General features: G+C 44.6%; 1 protein-coding gene across 1 annotated transcript in view; it reads left to right on the top strand.

Annotated features, from left to right (window-relative positions):
• LOC120018691 (serine/Arginine-related protein 53-like) overlaps positions 1-13,636 on the top strand; it is a 170,527-nt gene that overhangs the window by 16,085 nt on the left and 140,806 nt on the right. The window contains exon 4 of the mRNA XM_038961893.1: positions 10,541-10,699. Coding sequence (XP_038817821.1) covers positions 10,541-10,699 — 159 coding nt within the window. The remainder of the gene's footprint in view (positions 1-10,540; positions 10,700-13,636) is intronic.

The raw sequence follows: 13,636 nt of genomic DNA, 5'->3' as shown, positions 1-13,636 counted from the left end.
AATGTGCACCCCCTTGGGGTTACGAGGACTGAGTTTGGGAAACGCTGGAGTAGAGTGTTCTGCCCTTCTGCCCATGTCTGCACTGTTTACTCACTGTTAACCTGTCAAGTGGGTCCTCATTTTCACTGCCCATGCCTTTCGCTGCAGGATTGGGGTCAATTCAATGTGAGGTCAATTCAGTATCGATTCATTCAGTCAATTCAAGAGGTTGATTTGAAAGTCCATCAGTTTTCAATGAGGATCTGAAATTTTGTTCAAATCTTGTATTTTTTCCCTTCCCATTCTTGAATTGGAATTTAATTCATTTTCCCAAATCCCTGAATTGATACAGAATTGAGCCCATCATCCCTGCAGCACTATTAGCCCACCATTAGCCTGTCCCCTATCAGGTCTTTCCCAGTATAACTTCCCCTGCAGATAACACGCAGGATGTTGTGTATGCTATTGCAGCGATAGTGGCGTGTTACAATGGTCAAGCTCACAACGAGGTTATCATCGGCAGTGAATCCCAGCATTGGAATTACTGGACTATCAGGGCAAATCAAACATAGTTTAAAACATGTTTCACAGTTGTCTTGTAATATGATATTCATCATATTGATTTCTAGTGCATTTTTTGGTTATTTTACCCAGTTGAACACTGAGAAGTGAAGGAGGCAGCCAAAGCTTTGTCAGTGAATAGTGTGTGTACGCGTGCGTTCTCGTGCGCGCGCGTGTGTGGATTTAAGGGACCTGATATAGAGTAATGCGGCCCTCTTTGTAGCGAGCCCCATAGTTATTGGGCTGTCAGCAATCGGCTGCACTGTGTCGTACGGCCTGATGAAAACCCATCAGTTAGAGAGCTGTCTCATAAGAAGCCCCAGATTGATCAGTCATAAAATGTGATATCTGTGTGCATCTGTTTTTTACATTTTTTATTTGGCATCAGACAATTTTATGTTGCGCAGCGACAGATGTCACAGAGGAGAAGTTTTCTCTGAACATATTTTTTGTTGTTGAGAGGGAGACACTTTGTTCTCAACGTCAGCTCGGAATGTATTTCTGAAAAAATACAATTGAAATCCTCTCTCGTTCTCTCTCGCTCACATCAAACTTTCGTTTCACTCTGTCGGAGTAAAACGAAATAGTTTGGTTTTACGAGGCGATATTTCAGATGCACTTATTTGTTTAATTAAGTGTAGTTTCCCCCCTCCGGGGTGGAATGCGTGTCTGCTTTGCGTCGCCCGTTCTTTTCCCTCCCTTTTACAGTGAGCCCACATGTTTCGTCTCAGCGTTTATGATTTTTCTTATACCGCAGTTGTGAGGTTCCCTAAATCACTTAAGCGCACACGGCATAACGGTCTACATTTAAACAGTAAAACACTGTTATGGTAAGGGCCTCAGATCTTCCACCACTTCATAAATACACATTTATTTAAAAAAAAAAAGGAGGGGGAAAAACCTCCCCATCATCTTGCCCCTATGAGCACACCTGCTAATTAGGAACACGTTGTGTCTAAAGTGCGGCTGTCTGAGTAGTCCGCCTCTCCCCTTCTCTCCTTCTCTCCTTCTCTCTCTCCACCCGGCACAGATGGAGCCACACTCTACTACGTGTTGCAATGAAACAACAAAATGACTCTGCTCTCACATACCAAACTCAATATGACTAATTGTCAAACCCACATTAAATACACACAGTTAAAGAAGGTTTGACACTGAAACGTCTGTGTGTCCGACCATTCCTCTGTCTGCTGCAACCAAGATAAAAGAGGAAACCACATCGAAAATCAAAAACGTTTGTCCCTAGGCCTGCTGCGGTGACCGTATTACCGCCACACCGACGGTCACGAGTCGATGGCGGCAGTCAAATTTCACGTGACCGTTTAGTCACGTTAATTAGGCTTCTCCAAGCTCTGATGCTGCTGATGGTCATTAGTAGTCTACCAAACTTGCTAACTGCCTGGTACTCAGCACTCTATTGTCCCTCTAATCACTCTGACATCAATGCAAATGTAATGGAAAATCAAACACTTCATGAGAGACCATGAGCTCATGTTGCATAACATTTCTATAGGCTACAGTGCCTTGCAAAAGTATTCATCCCCCTTGGCGTTTGTCCTATTTTGTTGCGTTACGACCTTCATGTAATGGACATACACAAAATTAAATAGTCCAAATTGGTGAAGTGAATGAAAAAAATTGTAACAAATGAATAACTGAAAAATGGTGCGTGCATATGTATTCACCCCCTTTGCTATGAAGCCCCTAAATAAGATCTGGTGCAACCAATTACCTTCAGAAGTCACATAATTAGTTAAATAAAGTCCAACTGTGTGCAATCTAAGTGTCACATGATCTGTCACATGATATTAGTATAGATACACCTGTTCTGAAAGGCCCCAGAGTCTGCAACACCACTAAGCAAGGGGCACCACCAAGCAAGCGTTACCATGAAGCTCTCCAAACAGGTCAGGGATAAAGTTGTGGAGAAGTACAGATCAGGGTTGGGTTATAAAAACATATCAGAAACTTTGAACATCCCACGGAGCACCATTAAATCCATTATAAAAAAATATGGTACCACAACAAACCTGCCAAGAGAGGGTCGCCCACCAAAACTCACGGACAAGGCAAGGAGGGCATTAATCAGAGAGGCAACAAAGAGACCAAAGATAACCCTGAAGGAGCTGCAAAGCTCCACAGCTGAGATTGGAGTATCTGTCCATAGGACCACTTTAAGCCGTACACTCCTCAGAGCTGGGCTTTACAGAAGAGTAGCCAGAAAAAAGCCATTGCTTAAAGAAAAAAATAAGCAAACACTTTTGGTGATTGCCAAAAGGTATGTGGGAGACTCCCCAAACATATGGAAGAAGGTACTCTGGTCAGATGAGACGAAAATGTAGGTTTTTGGGCATCAAGGAAAACGCTATGTCTGGCGCAAACCCAACACCTCTCATCACACCGAGAACACCACCCCCACAGTGAAGCATGGTGGTGGCAGCATCATGCTCTGGGGATGTTTTTCATCGGCAGGGACTGGGAAACTGGTCAGAATCGAAGGAATGATGGATGGTGCTAAATACAGGGAAATTCTTGAGGGAAACCTGTTTCAGTCTTCCAGAGATTTGAGACTGGGACGGAGGTTCACCTTCCAGCAGGACAATGACCCTAAGCATACTGCTAAAGCAACACATAAGCAAGCAAGTAAGTTTCAAGTTTGGGGAAGATAATTCTCACCATAAAAATGCACCTTTATATAAAAGCATTACATGCATAATCGCATTTGCAGTCACTTTTGATAATGGTGTTTTCCGCTAATGGAACATTCACGCTTGTAGCCTATTGCCATGTGCACATTGCTGCGCTTGTAATGTGAAGAAATAGCCTGATAGTTTATCAACATTTTAAGCTCAACGGTCTGATCTGTTACGTCAGCCACATTGCATAAAAAAAGTTATTTTTGATGCTAGTGGTTGTATTCATTTGGGATCAATTGCACCCCACAGCTGTCCCAGACATTGTTTTGAATATTTATTTCTCGCACAGAATAGAATTGGTTGACTTTTGTGCTATGGGGGATAGCAGATTGACGTAGGCTAGTGTTTTTGCTGTTCGTTAGGCCTACTCATCTGGTTGGCTGACTAAAAGTAAATGTGGACAGTTCTTCCAATATCTTCAATATGCACCTCGGAATTGGATCAGGACGGGCACAGTTGGCTCACCGATGTGTCCGTCTTCATTGTAACCTGTGAGAAAGACCCGATCACGCGAGTGAGAGGCGCTTCAGATGGCTCAGTACTCAGGGAGAAGGGCATTGATTTTTTGTGTGTGCATTACGGCCAAAAAGTGGATGCTACCGTGAAATTCAAGGCATTATCAAGTGCTTGTCAAATTGTGAATGAGACTGATGAAGTGTGTACAACCTGCACAAAAAAACAAAGAGGAGCTCATGCCTTTTCAAACAACTTTTTTCAAATCATCATTAGAGTCGAATCATGCAGCCTTACAATGCATTAATAATCAACACATATAGCCCAGCGTCTGTAGAACAACTAAAGTTACATGAATAACTCTAAATGAAGCATATAGGAGTCCCTATTTCTTTGTTAACCGCTCAACACAGAATAGTGTGCGCACTTCCTCAAATCGTTTTGAGAAAATATTTATATTTAATTCAGCTTTGTGCAATTGTATTCTTCATACTATAAAATAATATCAAATAATGCCACAGAAATCTAAGCAAATCTTGTCGGCTAAATTAACTATTGTAGCCCACAGCCATTTGGCATAGCCAGATCAGGACCCAACATAAGGACAACTCAGAGTATGCTATTCTGTTCTTCTGAAATAGACTACAATTTCTTCATATCGTGTTTCTTTAGACCTGTCTAAAATAAATTATGGATTTATTGTGAAGGTGTAGGTTATATTACATGGATTTTTTATTTTTTATGTAGATGTTCCAAAGGTCTGCATCAGTGGCTTGTAGGCTATGTGTGGAAGCCAGGAGATGCTAAGTGTGTTTGTTAATTAACGGTCAATTACTGTGAGACCGACAGTTATTTGCTTGACAAGCACCGGCTGACTAAATTTTGTGACCGCAACAGCCCCATTTGTCCCCCCCCCCAAAAATTTGACTATTTTTTGGAGTAAACCCAAAGGTAAGTTAAATAAGAAAAGAAATGAGTTGTTGAATGACTAGTTCTGGCGAAATTAGTTGAGTTAGCGAGTTAGCACCTCGTCTCGGGGTTTGACCTCCACTTGACCCTGTGTTTGGGTTCAGTGACTGAACAGTCGCTCCATCACGCCTTTCGCTCCAGCTGCTGAAGGGCGCCGTGGTGGGCCGCAGTGCCAGGGGTCACCAGACAGGCCAGTTTAGGATTGCGGCGTCGTCGGTGAGTGACAGTGGGCACATGGTGCCAGCAGGGCTAGCTCGGAGGTGAACCACGCTGATGAAGATTTCATTCCATTTTGTTACTCTCGTAGAAGTTTGTATATTTTTAAAAAAAACGTTAGCCATGTGGGTTCATGTAGATCTAAGCAGCCTTTGAAGGCCTTTGAACTTGGCTAAATTACTTGACCTATGGCTGTGCGGGTGGGCTTAAATGGGTGCCGATTTCTTTTCCTCAAGCCCAGCAGACTGTTGGACAGTTGTCAGCTGTGAGCTAATTTAAAGTAAACTGACGATTATGGCAGATTATGGTTTTGAGGGGGAAGGAGGAAGATGCACTTAATGGGGAATCATTCATGGTTGCTCTTTGCTGTGTTAATTGTGCTAGCAATCAGCTACTTTACATCGCTTGTAATTTGATGTGCTTTTTTTGTGTGTGTGTATGTGCTTACGTGTGTGTGACTGAACTGAGAGTACAGATGATATGGCTGCTTGGAAGAGGGAAACAGCTTGGGAAATGAGTTCAACAGCTATCGTAATTAGGAGAATATCATAAATTAAACTTGTGTCTGACACAGCGTTTGAAGAGCACTCAAAAGTAATAAATTCTGAATGGTTAACATATTTGCATTGCGTTCGGCGGGCAGCGCCGGAGAGGAACAGCTGTTTTGGATGTCTTTTGGCAGCAGGAAATGCAGCTATTGCTCATTTAAGGTGCTTTGCTTTTCGAACAGTATCATGAAAATCACTTTTAACTTCAAACAGCTGCTGTGTGTGTGTGCGTCTGTCTGTGCGTGCGCGTGTGTTCGTGTGTGCACGTGCATGTGTGTTTTCTCTCTCTGCAGGAACTCGGCGGGGGTAGACGCTTTAATGAAGTTCCTGAAATATGTCTTTTTTTTTTTTTTTATGTCTTTTTTTTCTGTCAGATGTGGTTTCTATGTCTTGCATATTTGGAGGTTTGGTTAAAGTACCAGACCTTGTTTGGTGTAGAAAGAGTCCTAGTCAAGACATGGGGCCAAAGCACTAACTTGCGTGTGACTTTTGACTTTCTCTTTTAATTGTGTATTGATATTAAACGGGACATATTTGAGTTGCCTGCGCAGATCCCAAGTAAGGATTTGGTATAGTGTTCACCCTAGTCTCTCACAGGTCCAGTACAGCAGCCCCATCAGAATCCATCAGTCAGGTGCTTAGAAAGAGCCACTTATCGAAGCAGAGTGACGACATGACAATCACCAGTGGAATCGGAGACTTCTCTTTCACATAGGCATAGCCCGTTAATCAAAGATTGACCACGCTGACAACGGAAATCTCCCTTTAATGTCAAGATATAGGCTAACCATCACCATGGTCCTGTGTTGCTCAGGTGTTAAGAGCGTGGCACTAGCGGTGCCAGGGTCATGGTTTCGACACACACACAGATCACATATACAAAAATATATATGCACTCACTGTACTCTAAGTCACTTTGGATAAAGGTGCCTGCTAAACGGCTTATGTAATATACCCACTTAGCACTGTGGATGTAGCATTTATGCCTATGTTTGTACCTTTGTCTACCGTACATAGAGAGTATGGATCGTTAGTAGTGGTAGTGGTCGTAGTCCCCTGGGAGGAAAGGGCCACAGTCCCCAGCTGAGACTATAGAGAGGATGGATGGATGGATGAATGAGAGTTCCAGGCTGTCGTCACTGCTGGGATGGGGAGGGAGGTGGAGAGGGGAGGCAGGGGGGCATGGAGGAGGGGGCATGAATAATGATTTGACCAGGGTCGGATTCCAGTCGAGACTCTAGCCTGTTTTCCAGGACTAGTGGTATCATGTGGCTGCCATTAATGTCCAATTTTCAATGAAAAACATGTTTAGCCTCCGAAATATAATACAGACAGATAACGCGGGGCGACGACACCACCATCCAGGCTTCACACCCCCGACGATATAATTACCCAAATGGGTTGTGGTTAGGGATCATATCCAGGGTGAGCGCGGGGGGTCACCCAGCGATAAGCTCCCCAACCTCGCTCCAACACACTGGTAATTACTTTATTGATAATTCACTGAGAAAATTGCCCTAGCCAATAGCGGCAGCCCGGTTTTAATGGATTGGCTAGGCGAATAGGAGGGGGAGAGAGGGAGAAAACAGCAAGGCCCTGTTAATAGAAATGAGAATATGTTTAGGCCATAGGGGAACTATTTTCTCCCGAGATGATGATAATAACCCAAATAAAATGTAAAATAGGCAGGGCCTTGGCATGGGGAGTAGGGGTTGATGCTGTTTATCTGTGTCTCTTGCATTAACACATTTACCCCTGGCCTTAAACGAGCTAATCATTCTCCAAGGGGAAGGGCTTGGTAATGAAATTGACATTTAACAGCATAGCCTCACTCTATTAACTACAGTAAAAGCAATTTGGTACAGACCCCCAGAAGTGTGTGGCTGCAGCCCCCCCCCCTTCTCGTTCAGAAAAGCAGCCACAGATTTAGTGTTTATTGCATCTGCTTGCCACGGGATGCTTGGCTGATAAAATGAGACTGCGCTTGTGTTTCTCCATATGTAGCAATTGGACGTGCACACACACACAATCACCCCCGCCCCCCCACCCACACACACACATACACACACAGACCAAAGCAGAAAATGGACAGTGTCCAATTCCTCGTCTCACATACGTGGTCGTACCACACACACACCGTTTCCCACACCACAGCCTGTGGGTCGGCCTGGGGATCTTCCAGGCGGGAGGCTGATTAGAGTAATAAACCTATACGTATTCCCCCAGGACGTTAAGGCTGGGTGGTTTGCCAGTCCTCTGGTGATATAACCACCTTACACAGAACTCTGATGTATTGCATTAATGTCGCTCTAATTCCGACAAGGCTTTGCAAACCACAGGTGATTTTCTCCCTCTTGCACGTGTGCGGTCTTGACACGTAGAATATTGATATTTACTTGCTTGCTGGCGGCGGCAGGTAGCTTAGTGGTTAGAGCGTTGGGCCTGTAACCGAATGGTTGCTGGATCGAATCCCCGAGCTGACATGGTACAAATCTGTCATTCTGCCCCTGAACAAGGCAGTTAAGGCAATTAGGCCGTCATTGTAAATAAGAATTTGTTCTTAACTGACTTGCCTAGTTAAATAAAGGTTAAATCAAATTTTAAATAAAAATGACTCAAACGGAATTGTTCCCCTGCTCTATGTTCGCTACAAACCTCAGTCTGAGACTGCCATCATTTAAGTTGTTTGTGGTGATGTCAAAATGAGAGGTGTTGTAAAAAACAAAGTCATCAGCGATTGGATCATTTCTAACCAATTAGAGTACAAGAGTATCAGAGCCAATGACACATTTTCTAAATGCTGCTTTACCCACGTGTTCTGGGTCTGGCCCAACCCATTGGTTTTGGGGACCAATCAGAAGTGTGTTTGCTTTCTTGAAATTGTCAGGGAAGTACTCAGGTCCAGACTCATTGCGGTGAAGAAACTAACATCTGTGGGTATGGTATAGCGTTTGGCTAGAGAAAGGAGTTTGGGTAGCCAGGCAAATGATTGACCACCATTACTAGTGATGACAGTGCAGCGTTGTATGACATTAAATTCTGATATTTATCTTATGAAGGATGTATTAATGTGATACTTATTAAGACCTGTGTCCTTGCAAATGGCCGTGTCATTGTGCAAGCACAGTATTAGGCAGATATTTTGAATGTCATTTGTATTGTATAAAGAGCTAGTTTTATTTTTTGCAGTATTCAATGTATCACCTACTCATCGTTGACACCCAGCTTTGTTCGACACTAGAACCCTTTGTAGAACTAGTGTATGTGTAAAGTACCTCACAGTAGGAGTGCTGATCCAGGATCAGTTTAGTGTTTTAGATCATAATGATGATAAGGTTATATTAACAGGGAGGACCTGTTTTCAACAGTTGTCCACAGACTTTTGTGACTTGGAAAAAATCGGATTAGTTTCATGTCAAAAGAGGGATCGCTTTGGATATTTCAAATGGCAAACTAATAAAGAGGAAAGAAAGCAATAAAGATTCTCGAACAGCAGGTTGGACTGTTTTTATAGACAAATCAATAAAATGATAGATGATAGAATATAACACCTTAGCGTCCTCCTCTTCTTTTTTTACAGGCTTCTTTTCACGTCACTGTCAGACACACACACACACACACACACACACACACACACACACACACACACACACACACACACACACACACACACACACACACACACACACACACACACACACACACACACACACACACACACACACACACACACACACACACACCCACCCATCAGCCGCCGACTGACGGCGTATTGAAAAGGACTTATCTCAATCAATAGAGGTGTGCATGCGTAAACAGACACTGTAGTCTCTCCACTCCACGGAGGTGTGTGTGAGAGAGGCAGTGACAGGCTGCGCTGACTGCCAGTGTGTCAATGGGCTCTGAAGGCTGGCCCAGCCAGCCTGTCTCTGTAAGTAGCCCACTAAATCTCTCCAACTAGTCCCAGTGTGAGTGTGTGTATTCAGGGGTCCATCCCATTGACTGTCAGGATCGATAAGGCCGCCATCTAAAGCCCTACCTAATTGTCTCCATTTCCAGCCGGTCCCCCATCTCCAGCCGGTCCCCCATCTCCAGCCGGTCCCCCATCTCCAACCGGTCCCCCATCTCCAACCGGTCCCCCATCTCCAGCCGGTCCCCCATCTCCAACCGGTCCCCCATCTCCAACCGGTCCCCCATCTCCAGCCGGTCCCCCATCTCCAACCGGTCCCCCATCTCCAACCGGTCCCCCATCTCCAGCCGGTCCCCCATCTCCAGCCGGTCCCCCATCTCCAACCGGTCCCCCATCTCCAGCCGGTCCCCCATCTCCAACCGGTCCCCCATCTCCAGCCGGTCCCCCAGGCCCCCATCTCCAGCCGGTGCCCCATCTCCAGCCGGTCCCCCATCTCCAGCCGGTCCCCCATCTCCAACCGGTCCCCCATCTCCAGCTTGTCCCACATCTCCAGCCGGGGGCCCCATCTCCAGCCGGTCCCCCAGTCCCACATCTCCAGCCGGTCCCCCATCTCCAACTGGTCCCCCAGTCCCCCATCTCCAGCCGGTCCCCCAAGCCCCCATCTCCAGCCGGTCCCCCATCTCCATCCGTTCCCCCATCTCCAGCCGGTCGCCCATCTCCAACCATCAGTTTCTGATCACAACGCCGACTCGGGTTTTCCAATAGGCTGCTGCCCATACCAGAAGCTGTAAATTAATCGCCGGCAACTAGTATATCTCTCTCTCTCACTCACTCGCTCACTCACTCACTCACTCACACACACACACACTGATTTAGTCTTTTCAACATTTAAACAATGAATAACGTGACACAAGGCATTACAAGTTACAGAGGCCCTACAGTACAGAAGCCCTCTCTAACAGTCTGACTGACCCAAGGCCTTGGGAGTCAAAACATATGGGACCTGGATTACCCTGCTGGGGTGGTTTTGGTTGCATGTGAGAATCATGCTGAATAGTGTTAGCTCAAATGCTAACTGGGGCAGCAGGTTACTGTGCCTCTTCGGCCATTGTTAGTGCTAACTGTTACAGTATATTTCAAATCAAACATACTTTACATACTTTTTATCAATATTTTTTTGTGATTCTGGTCGTGTGTTGTCTCTCCAGGTCTCGTGAGCGGCGGCGGTCGCGCAGCAGGAGCAGCGGCCGGTCCAGCCGCAAGAAGAGCCACAACCGCAGCCGGCTGAAGGGCCGCGACAAAGACAAGGAGAAGGACAGGGACCGAGACAAGGGCAGAGCCAAAGCCAAGTGGTCCGACAAACAAGGGTGAGTGAAAAGTTCCTTTGTGAGTCCATGGCATACTCACACTGACATACCCACATACCCGTTATGAGAGTATCCAGCAGAGACACCGCGGCTGGGCCTCATCCCAGCCGCATCCATCCATCACTCCTTCTCGGAATGCGTTACATTCTCTCTTGTAATGTTGCATCCTTAAGTGTACCTGCGTCACCTGAACGTAGTTGATCTCTTTATCTCTCTACTGTTGATCTACCTTGGCCCAGTTGCAATATGTTCACACACACACAACCCGCACACACAGACAACCCAGGTGCAATATGTGGACCTAACTCACTCAGGGGGCCTTACTTTCCGTGAGAATAGCACCTTGATTTACCCATATCCCGCCCCCAAGCGCTGTGTCCTAATGTGATTGGAGGGCGGGGTAATGTGATTGGCGGGGAGTCGTTGTCTGTCATATTGAGTGGCGCGTGTCTCGGACTCGTCAGTTATGCGCTAGAGAGCTCGGAGGGACGCGCAGAGAGAGCGCTGTGGAGGCCTCAGCGCAACCCCGTCCAAATATAACGTATCCATACGCCCCATTTAGGCAAGGGTCTCTAGACTGTGATCACATATCAAGGCATGCGTTCCGGGGCCTCATTTATAACCGTTGTGTACATTTCTAACTAAATATCCGCATGCACCATTTCTGAAAAGAATACATAAGTAAAGAAATATTGCGAATGATTAACTTGGCGCACACCATACATGTTTCCCGTTATAAATCAGACCTGTCGTGAAACTGTGGCCACGTGAACGAGCATCGTAACTCCGTCAGGAAAACGCCATTCACCTTTTTATGGTGACAATATTTGCTGTATAATTTGGAACTATTGGGATTAGGCCACGGCAGGTTCTAAACGAAAGAGCGATGGCACATTTGATCACATTTCTGTAGAGGTGCGGGCAGAATGTTTTTAAGGTTCAATGCAGCTGTTTTATCTCAATATCAAATCATTTCTGGGTAACAATGAAGTACTTCATGTGATTGTTTTCAATTAAAATTGTCAAAAATGACCAAAAATAGCTTCTTAGCAAAGAGCATTTTATCAAGCGAAATTTTGCTTGGACTGTCTGGGAGTGGTCTGAGTGGGGAGGGGACAACTGAAAACTATCTGTTATTGATAGAGAGGTTATGTTTTATGTATCTTAGACCCTACTTTACATCATCTGAGGTTTTTGGGTTGTACCCGCCATTGGTTGAGACACAACATGCGCGTGGGGAATTTATTCTGCAATGGTTAGGAGAATAAAATAAGCAGAAATAGATTTGTGTGTCTTATTATTCAAAAAATAAAACAGAGATTTTCACTCTTCCCTAACCCCAAATGGCTGCATCTTGTTATTATGTTTTTATGAATAAGTGTGTTGTCATTTTCCCCATTTGCACAAATTACTTACTTGCCTGCTTGCAATACAATACTAGAAAATGTGTGTACGCATGGTCTAAGGTTTGCATGGAGGAAAGGACATTCTCACGCCAACTTAGATTAGACATAGGAATAATTTTCCTATTTATTTTATTTTCATAACAATTGCGGAATAAATTCCTCACATTTTCTGGCCGTGATGTCATTTTATTCCCAAAGTAGCCATATGCCTACAAGAAATGACCATACACGTCTCTCATTTAATTGGGGCTAGTAGCCTAGTAAATACATAGGCTAGATGTATTTCAAGTGTTGATACAGTATGTTTGATCCCAAAGGCAGTGCGGTTTATAATAGGCTACACAAATTTAATGGGCAGTCCAGCATATTTAGGTTGGGGGAAAAGTCATTGCAAAACATGTTGAATTCAAACGTTCTGCTGACAGGTCCACAGCAATTTTCCATTGTTTTTTCTTTCAGAAACTGTTCACAGTCCTTTGCCAAATACAGCACAAGTTACTGCAAATGATTGAAACATACAGTTGAAGTTGGAAGTTTACATACACTTAGGTTGGAGTCATTAAACTCGCTTTTCAACCACTCCACAAATTTCTTGTTAACAAACTATAGTTTTGGCAAGTCGATTAGGACATCTACTTTGTGCCTGACAAGTCATTTTTTCAACAATTGTTTACAGACAGATTATTTCACTTATAATTCACTGTATCACAAGTTGACTGTGCCTTTTAAACTGCTTGGAAAATTCCAGAAAATGATGTCATGGCTTTAGTAGCTTTTGATAGGCTAATTGCCATCATTTGAGTCAATTGGATGTGGATGTATTTCAAGGCCTACCTTCAAACTCAGTGCCTCTTTGCTTGACATCATAGAAAAATCCAAAGAAATCAGCCAAGACCTCAGAAAAAAAGTATAAAGAAGTATAAACACCATGGGACCACGCAGTCGTCATACCGCTCAGGAATGAGACGCGTTCTGTCTCCTAGAGATGAACGTACTTTTGTGCGAAAAGTGCAAAACAATCCCAGAACAACAGCAAAGGACCTTGTGAAGATGCTGAAGGGAACGGGTACAAAAGCATCTATATCCACAGTCCTTTATCGACATTACCTGAAAGGCCGCTCAGCAAGGAGGAAGCCACTGCTCCAAAATCGCAATTAAAAAAGCCAGACTACGGTTTGCAACTGCACATGGGGACAAAGATTATACTGTCCTCTGGTCTGATGAAACAAAAATAGAACTGTTTGGCTATAATGACCATCGTTATGTTTGGATGAAAAAGGGGGAGGCTTGCAAGCTGAAGAACACCATCCCAACCGTGAAGCACGGGGGTGACAGCATCATGTTGTGGGGGTGCTTTGCTGCAGGAGGGACTGGTGCACTTCACAAAATAGATTGCATCATGAGGAAGGAACATTATGTGGATATATTGAAGCAACATCTCAAGACATCAGTCAAGAAGTTAAAGCTTGGTCGCAAATGGGTCTTCCAACTGGCCAATGACCCCAAGCATACTTCCAAAGTTGTGGAAAAT

Source organism: Salvelinus namaycush, chromosome 23 (assembly GCF_016432855.1).
Source record: "Salvelinus namaycush isolate Seneca chromosome 23, SaNama_1.0, whole genome shotgun sequence".
In the NCBI taxonomy this organism is placed as follows: Eukaryota; Metazoa; Chordata; class Actinopteri; order Salmoniformes; family Salmonidae; genus Salvelinus; species Salvelinus namaycush.
This window is presented reverse-complemented; position numbering and strand designations above follow the sequence as displayed.